At 32.4% G+C, this 23,731-nt stretch overlaps 1 protein-coding gene across 2 annotated transcripts in view; it reads right to left on the bottom strand.

The window, feature by feature from the left end:
- Positions 1-19,235, bottom strand: part of LOC132744908 (uncharacterized) — a 55,920-nt gene extending 36,685 nt beyond the window's left edge. For both annotated transcript variants that reach the window (XM_060733700.1, XM_060733699.1), the window contains exons 1-9: positions 18,986-19,235; positions 11,574-11,624; positions 10,992-11,047; positions 9,727-9,770; positions 9,431-9,503; positions 8,164-8,292; positions 3,101-3,253; positions 1,355-1,516; positions 486-815 (exon numbers count right to left, since the gene is read on the bottom strand). In XM_060733700.1, the coding sequence (XP_060589683.1) occupies positions 486-815; positions 1,355-1,516; positions 3,101-3,253; positions 8,164-8,292; positions 9,431-9,503; positions 9,727-9,770; positions 10,992-11,047; positions 11,574-11,624; positions 18,986-19,089 (1,102 nt within the window). In that variant the 5' untranslated portion in view covers positions 19,090-19,235. The remainder of the gene's footprint in view (positions 1-485; positions 816-1,354; positions 1,517-3,100; positions 3,254-8,163; positions 8,293-9,430; positions 9,504-9,726; positions 9,771-10,991; positions 11,048-11,573; positions 11,625-18,985) is intronic.
- Between the last annotated feature and the right edge of the window lie 4,496 nt (positions 19,236-23,731).

Genomic DNA, 23,731 nt, shown 5'->3' with positions numbered 1-23,731 from the left:
TACCCAGAATAACTTACAACTATTAACATTGGCCCCTAATTTTTTATAAAAAATACAATAACAACTTTTATGATTAGTGGCATAATTGAGCGTAAGAATATTATTGAATAAGTACCAAATTTAAGTTAAGGAATAGACATGACAGTCCTACATCGGGAACAGCAGCCATTTGAAAGGTAGAAATTTAATAAAAACAATGTTCTTGTTTACAGGTAAAGACACAATGACACAACTATGATCGTATGGTAACATTTCGACATTACCAGTGATATAAGTTCTCAAATGCCTCTCTGTAACTTATTCAAATGCACCGTAATGAGCCATTGACCTTCTGAATACTGGCTAGATAGCTCTCTTACATGGAAGAATTAAAAATTCTTTAATGATTTGTTCAGCCATTCGATATGGGAATCAAATAATACCACATCAGTGATCTTCAGGTTTCCCCCATCCAAGTTCCTGATCATAAAAGCAAATTTACATACCTTGGTGATCATAGCAAAATACGCCTGCTGCCCGTCTGGAACCTCTAGTTATCGGGTAATGACAGCCAAGGTATTCCCCAAATCCTTTGAAATCGCATTCATTAAGAGCATCTACATCATCTGAACAGTTGAATCTTCCAACCACCATAGGATAGTCAGAATCTGTGATCGCGTAATAAGCGTAACCACCTGCTTTTCCGAGTTGTCGGCACGCAGCATGAGCTTCCATATTGGTCCAGCCAGCGTCGCATATCGGTCCCCAGAATCCGTATTGATTAGCTTCTAAAAGACCCGAACTTTGACCATCTTTTATTCGGATTTCCGGAAAGTCTAGCAAAGATACGTAGGGATTAGTTACATTATGTTATGTTAATAGAATAAATATAAAAAAATATAATCAAAACAAAATGCCAGTTTTATTCCTACTATTTTAGAAATTAGACAACATACAAAAAATGTTTCCTTGTGAAATAAGGTGTTCATGCTATTTTAGACTACATACAATATACGTCTCCTTGTGAAATTACAAATGTAGGTGTTCCTGCTATTTTAGACTACATACTAAATCGTCTTTTTGTGAAATCAGGCTTTATTAGTTTATTAGATTAGATTTTTGGTTTGTGTTACATCAACACAGTAAAAAGCATACAGTATGTCTGGTTTTCCGGATTTCTTCATAATGTTGCACTATTCAACAATGCATGTATATATATATGTAATATATATTATGTCCCTGATCAATTGTCACGAAGAAATTTTGCTTCATTTGAAACCCCTTGATTATTTATAGGCTGCTCTTCCTATTGAGCTTTAATAGGGGTGGTTTTATTGTGAAACGAAAAGACTAAGCTTATGATAAGAATTTTTACCTTTTTCTATGATGACTGTCCTACTGCAGAATAAGGTGACATAATTGTTTGAGAGGCAGATGCTGCTCACAGCCATATTGCATTTATTAATGCTAGATTCAGTACCGATACACTGGAACTTCACTGCTTTAAGTGGTGCTTCATTAATTCCGAGAGCTGAACCTAAAAAGGTAACGATATTTCATTATACAAAAGATCTGACATCCAGTATTCTGATTACTGGACAAATAAGGGTGGAAATTGCCAGTTTTCATTAATGTGAATTACAACTCCGTGAATGAATATTCTATTATTGAGACAGCTGACACATTATGTTTCAATTTTAGATGCAAAATGCTGTAATCTGTTATTAATAAACAATATGTCCATATATTACATGTATATCATAATACAAATGCGCTTGTACGAGGGTTGTTCGGGATGTTCTGGGAATTTTGTCAAATCTCCTATATTTTTTGTTTCTAAGACGTAATATTTTGCACATACTAAGATTAGCATATCACGGAACTATTCCTAACAATTGAATAGAATCAGACAACAATAGCCGGAAATAGCAGTAACCATAGCAACACTATAACGCCGCACCGGAGCAGTCCGACTCTAAAGAAAGATATAACGCGCTACACTAATAATATTTCGTAATTTTGATAACGTAAAAAATGCGCAAAAACGCTGGTCAGCAGCGGAACGTCATGACGTCATTTCCTGAAAATATCATAACGTTATTTAAATTCTCAACGGATCAACATTGTTTTAAAGTTGTTGCCCAGAGCCACTGAGTAAACAACATGACGTCGATAGGTGACGTTGAATTGCGAAGCATCGTGAAATTTTGTGTTGCGCTGGAAAAGTCTTCCACAGAAACAATGAAAATGATAAATTCTACAGGAAAATACAAGAAATGCAGTCCGGCTACAGTGTATAGATGGCATGCTCGTTTTAAAGAAGGAAGAAACGCTCCATACAGCCCGGACCTCACTCCGATGGACTTCCGTGTGTTCCCGGAGCTCAAATCACAGCTGCGTGGAAATCGCTTTGACTCAGCTGACGATCTTGTTAAGCATACGCAAGCTATAGTCTCGTCCTTTACCGATAGCTGGTACGTGGAAACATACAATAAGTGAATCAGCCGACACAGGAAATGCATCGAAATTGCAGGTGACTACGTTGAAAAGGTGCGACGATCGATGGACTTTAACGTCGCATAACGTTGCAAATGACGTCGGCGTGCTCCGGGTGTTTGTTATATGGTTATTTACTATTTTTATTATGTTTTAGTTTCTGTGTGTATGATGATGATATTTTCAGATACTGTACAGTATATATTGAATTAATTGCGTATATATTTATATTTTCGCCAACCAGACTACAAATCTCAGAACTTCCCGAACAACCCTCGTACATTGGAAAAATCGTCAAATTCTAAAACTCATTATCATCCCCTATAAACACCACAGTTCTCTTGATCACCCAGTTAAAGAATTAATTTCCTGACACAGGTTTGAACTATTCTAAGTGACCTAGATACATGTATGTGAGCACTCATACGTTGCAGCCGTTATTAGAAGATGTTCTATAAAACAATAAACAAAACAAGGCGTTCTTTTGACTTGTACGAATTTTGATTTAGCCTTTTAGGTCTAGCAAATTCAGCAAGTCTTCCCCTTCTTTTAATACAAGAACTCAGTTTCTATTGTTTGTGTTATATTATACAATGTCATATATGTAAATACACTTTAAAATTACCTTTTTGGAGCCTGCCATCGTTAAAGTTCAGCTGGCGGCATGCCACAATAGCATCAATATTGGTAAAACTGTCATCGCACACTGCCATCCATGCTCGTTCTAAGTAGATCTCAAGAATTCCATAGTTGTTGTGGATAGAATTGCTCAACCGCACTAAAAAAAATTGAACATAATTATATAAAACACAAGTAGTAAATATTTAAGGCAGAATATCATCAATGTGAAGGATTGAAAATTCCATCATTTATAAGACTTTCGGCTTAATGGAACCAATCTTGAGTCAGCTTTCTAAAACTAACAACTGTCATTTGGGCACACATGGTTAGAATGGCTTGGCAAGAGGCAAATTGGTGATCGCTCCCCTTGTCCACATTCTTAATTACTACCAATATTGAAGATGCTTTTTTTAACATTTGTAATATGGCTAAAAGAGGACGATTTCTTTTCGAAAAGCACTCATATTTTTCCTCGAAATTCAAATCTTCAAACCCTATCGTTTAACAAACAAGACGGCCATGATGCCCCTAGATCGCTCCCCTGACCCATCAACCGCATCCAAACAATGTCTTAGTCAAGCATCCTGGCCAAGTTTGATGACAATTGAGACAAAAATGTGTTAAAAAGGTTTTTCCATATTTGTGCAGTGTGACTAAGTTTTTGACCGGAGACGATCCATATTCAAACTTGACCTAAAAGTCATCAAAACAACCTTTCTAACTGATTTCAAGGAAATTTGGATCAAAACTGCAGCCACTAGAGTGTTAACAAGCTTTATCTATTTTAGCTTCTGTGACCTAGTTTTTCACCGGAGATGACTCATCTCCGAACTTGACCTAGAAATCATCAAAACAACCTTCTTGACAAATTGACAGAATATTTGAATCAAAACTGCAGCCACTAGAGTGATAACAAGCTTTTTCTATTTTTAGCTCCTGTGACCTAACTTTTGACCGGAGATGACCTATCTTCGAACTTGACCTAGAAAGCATCAAAACAACCTTTCTGACAAATTTCCAAAAATTTGGGATCAAAACTGCAGCCACTATATAGTGTTAACAAGCTTTTTGTATTTTTAGCTCCTGCGACCTTGTTTTTGACCGGAGATGATCATCTTCGAACTTGACGTAGAAATCATCAAAACAACCTTTTTGACGAATTTCCAGAATTGCTGGATCAAAACTGCAGCCACTAGACTGTTAACAAGATTTTTCCATATTTAGCTCCTGTTACCTAGTTTTTGACCGGAGATGACCAATCTTCGAACTTGACCTAGAAATCATCAAAACAACCTTTCCTGACAAATTTCCAGAATATTTTTATCAAAACTGCAGCCACTAGAGTGTTAACACGCTTTTTTATTTTTAGCTCCTGTGACCTAGTTTTTGACCGGAGATGACCCATCTTCAAACCAGACCTAGAAATCATCAAAACAATCTTCTTGACAAATTTCCAGGACATTTTGATCGAAACTGCAGCCACTAGAGTGTTAACAAGCTTTTTCTATTTTTAGCTCCTGTGACCTAGTTTTTGACCCTAGATAACCCATCTTCAAACTCGATCTGTATTTTATTGAGACAAACATTCTGACAAAGTTTGATGATGATCCAATCAAAACTGTGACTGCTAGACTGTTAACAATAAAATTGTTGACGACGAACGACGCACGACACACAACGACGGACACCGGACATAGCCCCATCACTTTACCTTACCTTGACCACTTCGTAGTCACATGAGCTAACAATGCAAACTTAAAACTTTTATTTGTTGTAATTTAACATTGTTCAAACTCAATTCCCCTGCAGGTTTTTTACCTTTACCACCCTATATATAAAATGGACTTGTGCATGTTTGCATCTGGACAAAAACCATTCATAATTTATATGGGAAATTTCAAAATAAGAACTGACTGAATAGGGAACAGTGATCTTGGTCTGCACTGGTCGCATATTTAGATTCAGTTGCTGCAAGTCAATAATTACAACTCATAAAATATTTAACAATTTACATTAAATATATAATTAGATCTTACAAACTTAATGAAAAAAAAATGTTCACCTAAATAACAATAAAAAGTTGAGCATTGTATCAATTTAATGTTAAACTTGATGATGATTTGATAAACTAGATCGTCATGATGGCCTTATATCGCTCATCTGATCATGAAGGTTCAATTTCATTATTCAGTATTCGATTTGGCAACAAAAATTACACTCTTGATCCAAATTTCAAGTCTGCATGTACAGAAAAACAAGAAAGTCGGTCAAGCCATTTCAAAGCTATCACAAGAAGGTCAGCTGATATCGAAATTCAATTCCCCATCAAAATTACACCCCCCCTGGTCCAAATTTCAAGTCTGTTTGTCAAAAAATAAGTCAAATAATATCAATGATTTCAAAAGTAGGACATTTGTTATCAAGTTCAATTTGGCAACATAAATTACACTTATAATCTACATTTGAAGGCTATATGTCATAAAACAAAAAGTAGGTCAAGAGATATCAGAAATATATAAAGTAGGCCAGTTGATATCACAATTCAGTTCAGCATCAGAGATTACAAACTTGTCCAAATTTCAAGTCTGTAAATTAAACAAGAGCTGTCACAGGAGACAGGGAAGCTCAAATAATTAAATACTTGACAAAACTATGAAAGAAAACTCAATGGTTTAAAAAAAATCTTTCTGTATCAGTATCAAGAAAGCACTCAAAAGTTCTATATTTTTACACAACATAAAGAAATGTCTGTGCTTATATGGAAAAGACAGCAATTTGAAATCTGAAGTCAATCCTTTCAAAGACAAAAATGATAAGAGCAAAAAAACGATTGAAGTTTTTAAAGTAAAATTATCAGTTCAGAGAGGAAATAGCTCTTGAAAAAAGATGCTAGAGTTATGAACGTTGTCATACATGATGCGAGTAATGAGAAAAAGCAATAAATTATCTAAAATCTAGAGTAGATACCATTTATAATAACAAAGATAATACTAAAAATATCAATTAACAAATGAATTCTAAGTTCAAATATGAAATGGAGATATTTCTGCGAATACAGAACCTTACGTTTTATAACTCTTATCCATATAACAAAAAGTAATAGTAAAAAAACAATTTGTTAACATATATTCCAAGTTCAGGTGGGAATAATTCTGGAAGTAGTCACGCTAGAGTTTGTCACACAACATGTGGGTAATGATAAGCAATATATTTTTGAAGCTTGAAGTAGATACCTTAAAAAATAAAGAAGTTAAAGATTCTTTATAATTAATTTTAATTAATCTTGATTAATTCTTTTTAAAGAATATTTTAAGTTAAAGAGGAGATAAATCTATAAATATTGCTACAAGAGTTATGAACATAAAATGTAGTGGATGATAAGAAGTTTGAAGAAGATACCTTTAAAACTAAAGAAGGTATAAAAGATATTTTTCAAGTAAAACAATCTTAGTTCGAAGGGAAATTCTTGCAATATTGGTGTTAGAGTTATGAACTTTGTCATTTGAATATTTGAAGTATGAAGTTGATCCCTTAATTTATAAAGACGTAATAGTAAAAAATAATGATTTTTAAGGAAAAGTCCAAAGGGAGAAAAATCTTAAAATACTGGTGCTAGAGTTATGAACCTTGTTACATAAGATATGGCTAACGATAAGGAACATATATGTGAAATATGAAGTTTATCCCTTCAGAAATAAAGCAGTTACAGTATAAAAATGATATTTGTAAGGAAAATTCTAAGTTCAAGGTTAGATAAATCTGAAAAAATAGGTGTTACAGTTATGAACCTTGTCACATAAGATGTGGTTGATTATAAAAAACAAACATATATTTGAAGTTTGAATTTGATACTTAAAGAAATGAAAAAGTTTTAGTTAAAAATATTGTAATGCACCAACACTTCAAAAATTGGAACACATGGATTGGTGCGCGGACGCCGACGATTGGGCGAGTAGGACGGCTCTCTATATTCTGCGCATAGTCGAGCATAAAACAAGAAACTAGGTCAAACGATATCATTAATGTCAAAAGCAGGTCTGCTGATATCAAAATTCAATTTGGCATCGGAAATTACACCCATAGTCCAAATTTCAAGGGCTGTGTGTCTAAAAAAACAAACTGGCCTTACTTTACTTTATGCATGTTAAGAAAATAATTGAACCCTGGGGCAATGCCAATTTTGACCGGAGGGCTCTAATTTGAACATTATTTTAGGGTTTCATAAGATGATGCTACATACAAAATATCTAAGCTTTAGGACTTGTTCTTTCAGAGGAGAAGATTTTTAAGGTTTTACTATAATGTATATAATGAAAATTATAGGCCTCCAGGGCGGGGCCAATTTTTACCCCAGGGCTTTACTTTGAACAATTTTTGTAGAGTTTTATTAGATGATTTTACACACAAAATACCTAAGAGCTACGCCTTGCACTTTCAGAGAAGACGGTTTTTAAATATTTTATTTCAAAAATCTATTTTTAGCTCTCCTGACCCACAGGTTCAATTGAGCAGAACTGTTTGAAAAAAAAAATGATTTAAGTTTGTAACACCCAAGATTCCTGTTTCAACGCCAAATGACCTAAATTGAGTTGGTACGCCGTAAAACCAGACGAAAACAAATATTTTTAGTTTAACTTTGTAACAAAACATCGCTATTTCTTTGTGTGTAATGTAAGTTCCTAAGTAATATTTTAATTTCACGTGACGATTTAAACATTGAATTATGAGTGTTGTCTTTTAGGTATGATATGTAAAAATGTGCCCAACAAATTATTTGTACTTATAAACATTTTACATACCAGGTCACCTTTCAAATTTAACAATACACTATTTACGTATACATGACCAGGTATACAAATATTTCAATGTTCTTTAAAATATACAAAATAATCACCATCGTTCCAAATCTTATTAAAAAACACAACAACTTCTGATTTCTGATTTGTATAACAATATTCTTTAGCAAAATGAAAAAAAGATGAACGTTTATGATAAAATTTTGGTTACAAAGAACGTAAAAAAGAACATTGCAACATTTATCTAAAATAACAAATTGTTAATTCATACATATATTGCAGTTTTTGACGCTTTCGTCGGATCCGTCGGCACAATCTGCTTTTCCATTACACTTATAGTTGAGTGGTATACAATAGTCTGACGATTCACATTTGAATTCGTCTTCAGAGCAGTTGTTATCTGTAAAACAATTATCATATTGATAGCATAACATATAAAGATTTGTATATTACGGTTGGATTTTAAGTGACAGTGACACTTTTTAAAAGTCATATGTCGGCTTTCTGGCTTTAGTTGTCTAGGAAGATTGAAGGTGTCCCATCGTGCATAATTTCAGGCATGAGCTGGTACCTAAATGGCTAGATAGCTTCCTCAAGTGACAGAATCAAAAGTCCCTAGCGGGATTCGAACCTAAATTGGCAAGAGACAAGAGCCTCGAGAAGTTAGCGATATTAATCACTCAGTCACGGAGGATTTATACCTTAGATTTTACCTAACATGATTTTAATAATATTTTAATCAAACCGGTATGCTTGTTATGTTATAATTTTTAGCAGAGGAGAATGATAACAAGCACGTAAAGAAAACCATAGTATGTGTATTACATTTATGTTTGTATAATTGAGAGCAATGTACTTGATAATTATGTTTATATAAGTAAAACAAAAACGAAAACAAACCACAACAATAATTTAGCTCAACAGTAAATATGTTCATGAATTTTCATACCACACTTGCGAAGTTTCAAACGTTTTTTCTTACAACCACGTTAATCATCAGATTTGAAGACATTGTGTTTTGTAGTGATTTAGATAACGGACGTTGGATGCTTATTACCTGGTGTAAGTACCACTGGAAATGAATTAATTTGTCATCAAAGGTAGAAAGGTGTAAACAAAGTGGTATCATTCAAATTTATTTTAGTTCGATTGTGTTGGGAGCTATAAGCTTATTGAAACACTCTCGAATCCATTCCTGGAACCAACCTGTTCTAAGCAATAAATGTTAAGTTTCTTGCTCAAGGAAACAACGGCTTGTCCCTGACATGGTTTGAACCCACGAAGTCAGCAATCCTTAGATTACTAGCCCGACGCGTTAACCACTCGGCCGCGCCGCCACACTATCTTGACTTTAATACATAATACTAAGCCACTTTAACTAAACATATTTCTAACACGCATCAGAAGCAAACAATGATTCAGCTATAAGGCCACTAAGTGGAAACTATCACAAGTACATCAAAACTTGAAACATTTTGAAGAATAAAGTTAAAGCATTTCTTGGGAGCTAAATGGGTTTATTAATAAATATTGCTTACGTATGACCTTGTTGCATCTACGTTTCAACTCTTCATTTTCTCTTGTCGTTATTTCCAGTCTGGTAACGAGGTTCTAAGAAATATAACTAAAGGTATAAAATTAGGTTTAAGTCAACTGGGTTCAATGATAATAGATAGGGCTGTGGAAAGTAAAGCAACTTTTATATAAGGTTATGTCATATAAAATTGTAGATTTTCAGGATAAAATCAAAGAAATATATATATAAGCTGACGCTAAAATTAATAGTGGGGACTTAAGGGAGTAAAGCGTCAACACAAAATTAAAATTACGGTACCTGTATGGTGTTTTGCATTTCCTGTATTTTTCCACTCTTCTCAACTGCAAGATAAGCGATAAAATATAAAAACATTCAATTGTGCATAAATCTCATATAATTTTTCCATTTATTTCAACAAATCTTCTTTAAATAACGTTTATTACGTTTATTTTATCATAGTAAAAGCATTCTATAATAAAAAAGAGAAAATAACCTACAATAAAATGAAATAAGTCACATAATAATAACATTTTAAAGCTAAAAGCTCAACATTAAACTAACATTAAATAAATTTGTAACAATATTTTGCCGTCGGCCTAAAAATCAAACATTCTACAGTTTCATTAACCAATTTAACAGTATTGTTATAAATCTCATCAAATATTGTTCATAAATAAGGATTTTAAACGAAAAACCCCACGGTAAAACTTAAGTTCGTATACTTTACTTAAATGTTAAAAATGGTTTGATGTCTAGTCAATAATCTTGTCAGTCATTGATTAATTTAAATGTTAAGACAACGTGTCGTGCTTAATTGTTTTTGGTCTCCAGCAAATAGATCAATGTTACACTCTTCATTATGAATAGATAGATGGTCGTGTTCCAGGCATAGCTATGTTATTCGTGGATGGATTAATAACTATTTCCATAGATAGTCGGCGTATGAAGAGGACATGCAGTTTAGCAGCCCAAAAGTCAAATTAAATGTCAAAAGTCATGATATGATAGTGCATTGATTGTCGTGTTAGATCATCAATTCTGTCTTTTATGAATGCATTTTGAAATTATCGCTCAGAGGTAGAATGATGAAAACTTTAAATAGATGTCAAAATAAAAGATTGATGGTTGTGTCTGGAAATATCTTTGTGATTTCTTCACGGATTCATTAGGGAAAAAAATCAGACAGTATAAGAAAGCGTTTGTTGTTAATGTTTCTTAAGTCTTGTAATCATCCGTTTTTTTTTTTGTAAGTAAAAAGTCCTGCTCCCTTTACTGAACCCAGATCCGGGAGACATTTGTTTCAAACAACAAGCATCTTTTTTACAAAAGTATCACACAATTGGATATTGCATTTTTGACTTCCATATTTTGCACAACTTGTGCAGTTGCAGAAAATAATTTGAACGCACATGTGGCATGATACTATTAGGAAAAAATATTTTGAAATGTTTTCTTTTTATTTTGCATGATGAACAAAGCAATTTGATTTTAAGAAATCTGTCTTTGAAAAAGACAACAATCATGTTAAAATATTTTTAATCCATTTGTTACAATAATAATACCTTTTGTACAATTTGGGCCTATTTCCTGTTCTTCGCTCACCATTTTCTTTTCTTCACTGTAAGTATAAAACAATTATTACTGATGTGCAAACAAAATGTCGTTAGGTATTATCATGAACCGTTAAGAATTCATAGAAAAAAACACATACTGGTATAATAAAAGATTGAAATATTGTGCTCTAAACGATTAAGTTTAATTTTAGAAAACAATAGTTACTACTTATACTATGTATAATTATGTATAAAAATAATTTGGTATGATGCAACACGAAAAGGAGATAAAAACAAATTTTCTGTAAAATACTTGGCATATCAACAGAACGTTCGGCGGAATCCAGAAAAAGGCATTACGAACCCCGAACAATTGTTTCGAACAACGAAATGTGCTTACTCTGAGAAAATGTAATGTTATGAAAAGAACGGCTTTGTGAAAATTAACAAGATAATTTTTGAAATGTATACGTTATCAAAAGAATGGGACATCTTTTTGAACAACATAAGAGATTGATGAATAAGTATTTTCCAGGAAATTAGAGCTTTATAAATGATCTCACATAACCAAATTAAAACAATTATTATTACCTTTTTAAGTTACCATTCAAACATTTCGTGCATTCGATTGAACATATTCTTCTGAAAATAAATATATAACTTTTTTTAATTAAAATAAGTTTTAATCACTAGAAATTAATAAATTAACGTGAGAATTCAACATATGCAGATCAAAAGCAACGTGTAAAAACCGTTGTACTTTTTCGTTTGATAGATGGTTTGTTTTGGTATTGAATGACCTATCGGATTGCAATGAGTTATCGGGAAGTAATACCCGAACAGTAGCATAAACATTCGTACTACTGAATTGCAAAAGCATGTTATAACATTAAAACAATAAAAGTAACAGAAGAAACAACTGGGACACGCATTTAAATAGAAAATGGAAACCTCATAGAACGCCCGGACCGGTGCAACAGAATACTTGCATCAAATTTGTTGCAGTTTACTTGATAAAATGCATAATAATACAAAATAGTTTTAAATGTATCTGAAGATAAAATTTCTGTCAGTAAAAGCATGTTGTGAGGGGATATAGATGATTTGAGACGTAAAATCTAATTTCGATGAAAGCGAAAAGCGGTTTTAAATGGTACAATCTGAAATTGGAGAAAGAGCAAAACATTGACTAATAAGCCATTCATTAAAATTTGTCTTCAACCTCTTTGTCTTTTCCAGCATCTTCCCATTGAGTAAATCTAAGACATAATGTTTTTGATAAATTTTTGACATTCTTGTTCATTCGGGATGTATCAGAATGAATAACTTGACTGCAATGATTTTCTATTAGTTGACTAATTAGTATATTTTATGTGGAAATGTACGATGACGATAACAAACATTTACAAGCAGGTAATGTAATATTTGTACAAATCTTAAAACATTTACATTTTTTAGTAAATTGTACAATATACAAAAACTTTTTGTTAGTTTTAAAAAAGTTAAACATGATATAAAAGAATGATGTTTGGACATGTCATGCATGTTGAATATGAACCAAGAAAAGTTCTAAAATTTCTAATGGTCGATATTATTGAATATAATATCTTACTGCTTCTTTTCTGTTCTAAAACGTTCGTTATTTAAACGGTACAAGATGACTTTTAAAATATGCCCGTGACTGAGGGTTTGCATTTAAGGTTGCAGCCACCGTTAACCCTGCGTAAGCGTGAGAGGCGACTAAATCGGATTGAATTACTGGAGTCAATGCATCTCTTAGCTACAGCAGGTGAGGTTGTTTTGAACTCTGGTGTTACATTAAGTTCGTAACACCCGGGGTTAGTCAAAATCATCTTTCCTATTCGGCGCAAAATGACCTGAATTGTGTGAGTGTGCCATAAAACCAAATCGAACCAAACCAAATGAAAATGCAAATCTTAACCTTTTTGATTTTAGTAAATTTCTATTTTTATCAAATCACATCATGATTTTTTTCCATATTTGTAGCTAACAGGTCACAATTTTCAGAACTACATCTTAAATTCCCTTTTTCATGCCCGCCATTAGCAATGGAATACATACTGACAGAAGGAAGATCAACTTACTTTACTATAACTACAGGAAATTAGTGTAATTGAGAATGTGAACTATTTGACCTAAGGTTTTCTTTTTAATTGACTTCTCCAACTTTCAGTTTTTCAGTTCTTTGAACTGTCCATTATGAGTTTTGGAGATATCAAGATGAAAAATTGAAGATAGCCAACAGTGTTAAGACAGCATAGATGTGCGGGCTGTCCTTGATCCCTACTGTAAGCAACAATGTTTTTCTGTATTTGGACTGTGTGACCTAAAAAAATAAATGCCCCCGCGGCAGGGCCAATTTTTAACCCAGAACCATAATTTGATCAAACTTGGTAAAAGTCCACTACACAATGTTTCATGGCAAATAATTAATCTCTAGCCTTTGTCAATTCAGAGAAGAAGGTTTTTACTATATACATATTAGGAAAATCTTGCCACACACGGGGTTGGGCCAAGTTTGACACTAAGGGAAAAATTTGAATAAATTTGGTAGAGGACATTTAAATTATATTATATAACAAATTTCAATGCTCTAAGTCTTGTTCCTTCAGACCAAACTTTTTAAAAAGTTTTTTATATGTATAAATATGAATAAAAAACCCTCGGGGCGGGGCAAATTTTGACTCAAGGGCTATAATTTGAACAATCTTGGTAGAGGTCTACTTTACAATGTTTCATACCAAATATCTTACCTTTAGCCTTTGTCATAGTTGTAAGTTTTTACATTTATAACTATAGAAAAATCAATGACCCCCTAGGGCGAGGCCAACTTTGACCCCAGGGCTATAATATGGACGATTTTTGTAGAGTTTTATTAGACGATGCTACACACAAAATATCTAAGTTCTAGGCATTGCACTTTCAATGAAGATTAAGATTTCATTTTAAATATCTTTTTTAGCCCTTCTGACCTAGGTGTTCAAGGGAGCAAAATCATTTGCAAAATGCTAGGAACAATCCAGAAACATTTCATCAGATTTGACGCAGTGATTTTTCAGAAGAAGTCGTTCGTAAAAAGTTTACTTCGAACGCACTGGCGGACTGACGGACGATGGACGCCGAACAAATTGTGATCACAAAAGCTCACCTTGAACACTTTGTGGTCAGATGAGATAAAGTGTTCCTTGTTTATTCAATATGTGGCAGGAAGAAAAATTTGGAAGTTATCATAATTATGTTAAAAAGGCCCAATATCTGCTTTTCACTTTTAACCAGATTTTTTCTCAAAGAATTATTTCATAAGCTTTGCTAATTGAAGACTCCAACGGAAATAAATGTCCGATAAGACTTTGAGTATCATGTAAATTTAAGAGAACAAAAAGTAGAAATTCGCTAAAAATTATCCTCGCCAATTAATCCAAATTGTTGATTTCGCGAAAATTTGGCCTCGCAAAAATATCTGATTTTACAGCAATTTGTAGAAGGGGGTTATAAGATAACAAAAAGTCTTTATTTATCACGTTTCAATCCACACGCGTTGATAAATACATCAACGTATAATTATATGCTTTACCGAAAGTTTCTGGTTTTTATTATCTAAATTCATTTAAAAACATGTGTGCAAGATCAAACAAAAGTCAGTAAAATGCGACTTTTTGATCCTTAAGATTCTAATCTGGAAAAGATAAATACTAATAAGTACCTCACTCCGTGGCTTTTTGGTAATTTGAAATTCAGTTCTTTGAGTTTATGAAAGTGAGTTATGACATAAAAATGAACTGTGTGAAAGACTTTGGAACACCATAGCTGCCTTCTATATATACTTCTCAAGTGGACATGTCCTTTTAAAGAATTGTGCTGTGATTTGGATAAACGGTGATGTCGTTTTTAAAGATGGTGCTATAATTTTGACAGCTATTGCAATGGTTTTGGTGATGTCTTTTTCATATATGGTTATGTCATTTCGGTAAATTATGATTATAATGATTGTGATGATTAGCAGAAGTATGTTGATTATGATGATGATGATGATGATGATGATGATGATTAAGTTGATAATGTTAAACATGAGCAGAATCATATGATGTGATGGTGATGATGATTACATTGATGATAATGATGATGAGCAAAACAAGTATACAATACACTGTATTCTTGTGGCAATATAGTATCAAGGGGGAGAATCACACCATTCGTTACCCAAACAAACAAGAATGCGGATGCAGCCAAAAAGTAGGTTTTTCCCTTTCTTCTCTGAAATTCGTGATGTTCTAATGTAAAGGTACATAAAACAACCTTGTTCACAATTTACCTGGCACACAGGATATTATTTCATGATGTTTCGTCCCGTACTTCATCTGAAATGCGCGTCACCAGATTCGAAGCGTACTTTAACATCAGAACATCACGAATTTCAGAGAAAAAAGGGAAAAACCTACTTTTTTGCTGCATCCGCCATCTTGTTTGTTTGGGTAACGAACGGCGTGATTCTCCCCCGTGAGTATGTAAATGCTGCAATTATTAATTTAAAATATATGGACTTTTAAGTTGTTTTTTTTAGGTACCAGTTCAAGCATGAAATAATTATGAGAATTACTACCCTCTGTTTAGATATTTCATACAATCCTGTGATTGATTAGAATTTTTTTAATGACTTATAAAAATAATTTCAATGATTATAAAAAAAAAGAAAATATCTAATTTTAATATCTATTCATAGTGAGCATGATTGAAATAGCCGTCAATCATTCTTATGTTCAGATTAAAATGTATAAGCTTAAATTCTATTGATCGTGAAATATCTAGGTTTGTTTGTTAATAAGAAAATAGTTGAGTACAAATCCTGAATACAAGGATTCATCTGTCAGAGACATTATGCTTCGCCGTGGCGAAATGAGTCCGCTTATAAAATGAAGCATTCATGGGAATTTAAATAATAAAAAAAACACAAAGATGAATGAATGAATAAATTCTATTTATTCAAATTTATCATTTTAAATTATATCATTTTAATATATTTTATTTATAACAGTTACAACTTTCTGGCAAAATATTTTTCTATATTATGATAGAATATTTATCACTTACATCATTATTCTAAAAGTAAAAGATCTAGATAAAATGTAAGAATGAGATAGCATGATAGAAAATTGATATACAGTAGTTTCCTAGTTTGTCTAGTTCCAGAGGTAACCCTAGTTCTAGCAGTCCTGAACATATGGGACTTTGGTCCATCTGTTAGATTGTTGAAATGTATTAAGGTGGAGGTGGAATCTTAGTAGTCTCATGATCCTTGGATGTTACAACTCAACAACAGATCAACTCACTTGGATAAGATTTCCATTTTACTTAAATTGCATTTATCAATGATAATGATAACAGAACTATTCTTAAAAGTTTTGAATAAAAAAATATTTGAATTTAATAAGATGGAGTTTGTCATGGTTCAGAACTGTTCACTGTTTATGGGAGAAGATGTGTAGTAAACAGCTGGATAACTCAGTCGGTATAGTTGCGGTATGTTATTCTGAGGGTCCCAGGTTCGAGTTCCGGTAAATCTACACATTTGTTTCACATGTTGTGCCCAACACGGGGCCGTGAACTGTATATAGCTCAGAGTTAAATTCAAATTTCTCTGTAACCCTGAGAAATTCGAGGACAAATTTAAATATTGTGGTGAAGAAATGTCATGATTCAGAACTTTCACACTTAGTGGAGTAGATGTGTAAACGAATGGATAGTTCAGTCGGTAGGCCTGTGGTATGGTATTCTGAGATTCGCGGGTTCAAGTTGCGGTCAAATTATACATTTTGAACCTTTTGCGCCCAACACTGGGCTGTGACTGCATATATCTCAGAATGAAATTCACATTGTTCTGAAACCTCATGATAGCTTAGTGGGTAGAACTGCGGTACGGTCTTCTGAGGGGACCAGGTTCAAGTCCCGCTTAGGCTGCACATATTTATCACCCTGTAACACAATTGCCCATTGATATGGCAAAAGACTTGTGATATGCTTTTTATCCGGCATAAGTGTTTTATTTAAACCACTAAATCTAAAATTTGGTTCTGTATGGTGGCTGATTTCTGCCAAGGATATTTCATTTTGTCGCGGTTGAGGTGGGAGACATGATGAATGAGAAATACAAAACGAAAAACACAGTAAAATATATTAATAAAAATAATATTTCACTGTTTTCGATTGAACATTGTCCATTAATAAAGCAACCGCAACATAATAAAATGGCAGAATTCAGACACCATAGTTTTGTAAGTTATACTTTCAAGTTCAAATAAGTTTTTTTTAATTTCTTATCAGGCAGCAGTGTTATTTAACAACTAAATAAAAATTAGGTTTGTATGATGGCTTATCTCTGTCATTTCTTTATTTCATGCTGTCGCAGCTTAGGGGGCGACATGAAGAAAGAGGAACATAAAACGAAAATCACAGTTGTAACAAATTAATAAAAATAATGTCTCATGTTTCCTCGTTGAACATTGTCCATGATAAAAACAACCACAAAACAAATCTTAATAGAGGCACCCCCGACATGTTTTAAAAGCCTTTATAGTCATGAATTTTAATGCCTTTTTAATGTTGAAGGTCTTTTCAAAACGGGCTACAAAAATTGCAAATTTTTTCGATTTTGCTCAATTTCATCGATATATTTGGTATAAAATATGTATTGTCGCAATATTCAAACAAATACGCCGATATAATAGTTCTTTGCTGAAGATTTATACCAATTTTCAAAGCGCTTCCAGTTGTTAAACAAAGCCACAAGCAAGTTTTGAATAACATGTATAAACCATGGAGATTGTTACGCCAGTGTGATTATTACGCGACACCGGTTCCAGCAGAATAAGGGTTAAAGGTTTATAGATAACTTCAAAATACAAACAAAATTCAATTTGATATGTTGTTCTTATGTCGTTATAAATTGTTCGTAACATTTTGTCATTTCATTAGAGTGGCGCTGAAATAAATATTTGTCCATATTTATATTGAAACGTCGACAATTCCATAAAATGCTACAACAAATTTAAAGTAACATATATATCAGTATGCTTCTATTTAAACAACATGCAATAACATTTTAATCACGTCCTGTGATGAGTTAACTTACAGAATAGCATATATCTACAGCAGTTCTGGCAGTAACTTGTCAAAATCTCCTAGTTACTTATAACTTAAAATTCAACATCCTCTCCAATAAAACAATCATAAGCAAACTGGGCAAGTGTTTTGTTTCATTCTCAGCGATAGATCTGTTTCTAATTGGCTTTAAATTACCAAACGCTGATCCTTTGATAAGGAAAACAAACCTGTTTTACAGTTTACTACTAAGGTTGGAAGTTTTTAATGCTTTGAACAAAATACGAACGTAGAATGGGAATCATTTAACATCTCATCAATATTGGTTGAAGTTATATGTTAATAAGACACACATTATATCATTCGCGGATTTTCTGAAGTTTAGGATTCGGTGTTGCTGTATTATTTATTTTTATATGATAAAAATGAGCATCATAGACAAGTCATGCACGAAAGGGGAAAAAAACATGAAATTTCTACAAGAAGTGCAAATCGGTTATTATTATACTTTCTTTAAGATATTTTAAAAACAATCAAAAATATAATGAAAATTGTACGATTTTAATTGCAAGTTTTATGCCATAAATGTTTCATCTCTTATGCTCATAGAATCTTGATATTTCTCTTTCGCATTGAAACAAGTAGTAAGACAGAACTTTTACAATGATTGTCTTATATATTTTACTGAATATTAATAACATTGTAATGAATAATTTATTTACTAAGTAATAAAAACAAAATTTGGTCATTTCCATTTGAATCGCTACGATGGAAAACTGACTTCCATAAAATGCACTAGACTGTGGACGATATAAAATGTTAAATCATTTATAAATACAGTATCGTAAAAATGCACAGGAAACAAAATAGAAAAAAACTTAACTTACTGTTTACTATCTTGACTGTCCACAGAATTTATAGCCAATACCGCATAAAGAAATATCAAAAATCCTTTCATCACGGAGTGTTTATTCAATCTATCTAAATCCATTAGTATTATAATAAATGAAACGTTTTGCTTTTTTATTTCGAAGCAGATGATTTTTACTTTTATTCTGATATGTTCATATTTTGACAGAGCTTTCCAAGATTTTACGAGTCGACGCCACTTGGCTCGCAGTTACCTGTATTTAAATAACAAGCACTGTTAAAAAATAAAGAAAGATACCGCGGTAGTCCGGATATTTCTAGCAAAAGTTCTTAAAATTGCTAAATTAAGGTTTATCAACTTTTTTAAAAGAGATTGTTATTATTCTTATTTTTTAAGAATATATAAAAAAATAAAAGAAAAAATGTATAAAAAGAAAGAAGTTTCGCTATAATGCCTATTTTCCTAAATGTAAACATACATGAAAGAGAATGAAACGCAAAACAAATGTTTCAACTATTTTAGATAATAAATAAATGTTTGAATTTACAATACTAATGCATAAATGGAACAAATTTAACATTAATAATGTGCTGTTGTATTATTCTACATTTATATTGATCTAAAAATACAAACGACAGGATCTTAAATTTCGAGAGATAAAAAAGTAACGCTCAATGTTCTTTAAAAATAGATGCAAGAGTTAAATACTGAATCCACTTTATCACATATCTTCCAAGAAACTACTTAATTATCACAGGTAGCTGTTATGTTTCTTAAAACATCTGATGCGACTGCTCTAGTCTTACAAATGTCTATCATAGTATTAAAGAACCTGTATGTTGTAATTAAGGATGTAACAACACTTAAGTGAAATTCTATATATGTATATAATTATTCTTCTAAAACAATTTCCAAGCATCCAAGAATAAGTTAAATATGTACTGCAAATGTTTACACGCGTTATAAGTAATCATTAAAATGTATGCATTCATTTCTTTTTGAAAAAATCGGCTTAGACTTTATTGAAAATAAATTTCTAATAACCTCTCTGTATTTACATGAAAAGTAAATTCGGTAATATCTTTACAAGTAATGCTTTTAGGATCTTACAATATTGATGAATCATCTTTTTAGCATCATATTTATGAAATAAAATCATAAAAAATGAGTTAAAGAATCTTTCACCGTAGTTTAATTTGATGATTTCTTAAAACAAAAGAACTATGCACACACCTGTAACGAACGTAAGTTTTATAACAAATAATTACTATCATATTACAACTATTTGAAATAGCTAATATGTTACTTGTTTAATGTACGAATTTTAATGCACGTTAGATTTTAATTAGTTTAATTAAATGACAAAGAATCAAGAATGATAACGATATATGACAAATATACACGAAAACGTTTGAACGACCTTGCAAAAATAATAAGGAACGGTTAACAGAAAACAATGTTCCGGGTCGTACAAATATTTTTTACATACACAACTCCAGATTTCAACTTAAGGTGTATTGTATTATAACAATTTCAAACGCATATTTTCAAACTTCTTTTATTCCCTATCATCGGTCAATTCACGATTCATCTCAAATACCGGTATGTGTTATTTATGTTAATTTGTCAAAGTGCTATTGATATATGGATTTGAAAAGGTTGTTGTCTTGCGATAACGACGACCACTGTTCACAGACAGACCCGATTACAAACATACTTTATCAAACCATGGTAATAAATTTTTGCTTCTTGTATTGCACAAATTAATAACTTATCAATCTTTTTCAAAGTTGTTTATATCTGTTCTCGAATACGGAATATTAATACCTAATACATGTTTGTTATATCATTTATATATCTATTTTGCTCATTTAAAAGTCCTCACGTGTTTAACTATTGAGCTACAATTTCACTAAATTCATATTTATCACGCTAAGTGCACGCGACTTTTTTCCGACGTACCGTGATACATTATCAGAAATAAATTGGACAAAAGTTAAACAACGCTCCAATTTAAAATTGAAACATTTAACTTTATTTGATAAAATGCTTGAAATAGAATACTGTGATAACATAAAAGAGTTATCTATTAACATTTAACCGCCCATAACGAAATGATAAATCTGCTTCTGGCAAGAAAGTTACACAAAGAATGGTGCATTCTATCTGAATTTTACAGCAGAAAAAAATCTTAGATATACATGTAACATTAAGCTCTTACTGTTATATTACATTTATAAATCAAACTATTTCTATTATCTTACAAGTTTTAAATAGAATGAATAGAATTGCAATAATTAACGGAATGGAAAAGAATAAAGAAACATACATTAAATTAATAATGAGGGAAACGTTATTGTATAAATTATATAGCAACAAAACGAAACGTCAAGAACAAAAACAAAATCATGTCAACCAAAAGGGAAGAAGAATATGTGTAAGCATTCTAAAGATGTACGCTGCAAGTACATATAAACATAGATGGAGAATGAAAACTGAATAATAGACATTTTACAATACGATATTTCCATAGAAACGGAAGTAGCATTTCGCGCATGAGTATTTTACGTAGGGCAAATAGATTTTATACCATTCATTTATACGATGCTCTATGTAGGGCAAATAGATCTTAATATACCATTTATTTAAACTTTGCATACTCACATAAACACTTTAAGCGATCACTTAGTCAAATTCGAGTTTACTGTCCTTTACTTGATTTGATTTTGCTTATTTCTCTAATACATCAATACAATCAGCGACAATTGTTTTCATATGGCCATTCATCCTGTCCGACATTAATAAAACAAGAAAATCATTGATGCAAAGCATCTAAGGCGATGCCAAAATATATTTGATCAAGAATTGCACCCATATACTTATCATAAGATGTTGGCTTTATATTAGAACTATTACATGTTATCTGGAGGTTAGTGCCCTGTTTAAGCCAAAAAGAATATACTCTGTATTGCAAAGATGCAAAGACAATTTATTGTCATTAACCAATCACTAGGGGCCAGTTACACAGACGGTCGGTCCCAAATAGGTCATTTAATTTTAAATTTACGCGCTGTTATGATCGGTTGTCATGCGTGATTTTTTTCTGGTTTTCTGTGTAAACGGCCATCGGTGACAGAAAGCAAACTCAAACGGGGTTGGGTCGATGATTAAAATGCTGAAATACTATCGGTTTTCATCGTTTGTAAATCGGAGCTAAATCGGGCGTAACGCTGATTAATCGGTGTTTGATAGCTAGTCATCAGTGGTTAAACACTTTCCGTCAGATATGGCCGGTGATTCATATTTGGTTATCTTTGTCCGATCGACGATATCGGTGATTAAGAGCTTGCATATAGGTTGCTGTCGGTTATTTGTAAAATATTTTCACCGATTGAGAATTTTAAACATGTTTACAAATCCCAATCGGTAATTTTTCACCGATGAAACTTATCTTTCCCCAATAGCAGTTGATAGGTGGAAAACATGTGACCAATAGGTGATATCGGTGTTAAATACGTTGTCATCGGTTCACTACATAATTTGGCTAAAAAAACTACCGATCAATCACCGATGGTTCTGTGTAACTGGGGTGTAACAAGACTCATGTCATAAGACATAATATCTTCAACTTTAGATTTATTTTTACCAGATACAAGTATATTGAGTCACTAGCATTGCTGCATTCCAAAAACTGATTGCTTATGATTGCTGACATGTCAATGACATATTATTATAAATGTAAGAAGATCGATCTAGAATAAACCCATGGACTATACAGGTAATGGGAGCAGTAGTGGAATAAATACCAGCCACATCCACCAGTTGTTGTATATCAGAGAGATAATACTTGAATCATGATAGACTGTCATTACCTATGCCAGATGCTTGAAGTTTCAATTTTGTTCAATGGTATCAACTATGAAATATTTTTTTTGCATTACATGATATGACTTCTTGAATATTGAGTATTATTTCTCAAAGATTTAAAATTTTACAAAAGTTTAACCCTCGGAATACCGTAATGAAGCTTTACAAACTGAGCTATCCTGCGACTTACACATTTTCTCCCCTAAAAAGCAAGCAGTTCTTAAACATAATATATTTCATCTCTATATTGAAATTTTTCCTCCCACTTGTCAGTGTGAGAAAAATGTGCAATCAGACCATCGGCAGCTGTACCGACTGAGCTATCCGGCCGCCTACACACTGTATCTTAAACAGTGCATAGTTCTAAACCGTAACATATACAACCCTCCCCCCCCCCCAACCCTCCCCCCACCTGTTTACAACACCTGTTTACAAAGCAATGTGAATTAAACTCTAGGCTATATGCAGTCACGTGATGACAAAAACATGAAGTCTGACAAGGGTGAGAGAGCCTTCATGCTTTTGATGAACATACAACCGGTTCAACCGGTAAATTTTCATTATTCTATTCTATTTATCAACCAAAAATATAAGAAAGTTATTCTATAGCCTATCAATCACACTCCCAATAACCATACTGTTTATATACAGAAAAAATAGTTTGTATGACTTAGATTGACAGAAAAGAACAAACATTATGGTAACATGAGTTACTTCCCCTTAAAATAGAGAAGAACTGAAACAAAAAAAAGCCATAAACATCAAAATTATAAACTGTTGCAGGCTCAGTTTTATTACTATGGAAAGTAGTGGTACTACGGGTGGGTCAAAAAATAATGAAATGTTTAAATTCTGATATGAATCACGGGATGTTTCTGATAAATTTTACTTTTCA

Source organism: Ruditapes philippinarum, unplaced genomic scaffold, assembly GCF_026571515.1.
Source record: "Ruditapes philippinarum isolate M1 unplaced genomic scaffold, ASM2657151v2 ctg4479_1_1_1_1, whole genome shotgun sequence".
NCBI lineage: Eukaryota > Metazoa > Mollusca > Bivalvia > Venerida > Veneridae > Ruditapes > Ruditapes philippinarum.
Note: the sequence above shows the minus strand (reverse complement) of the source record. Positions and strands in the feature narration are given on the sequence as shown.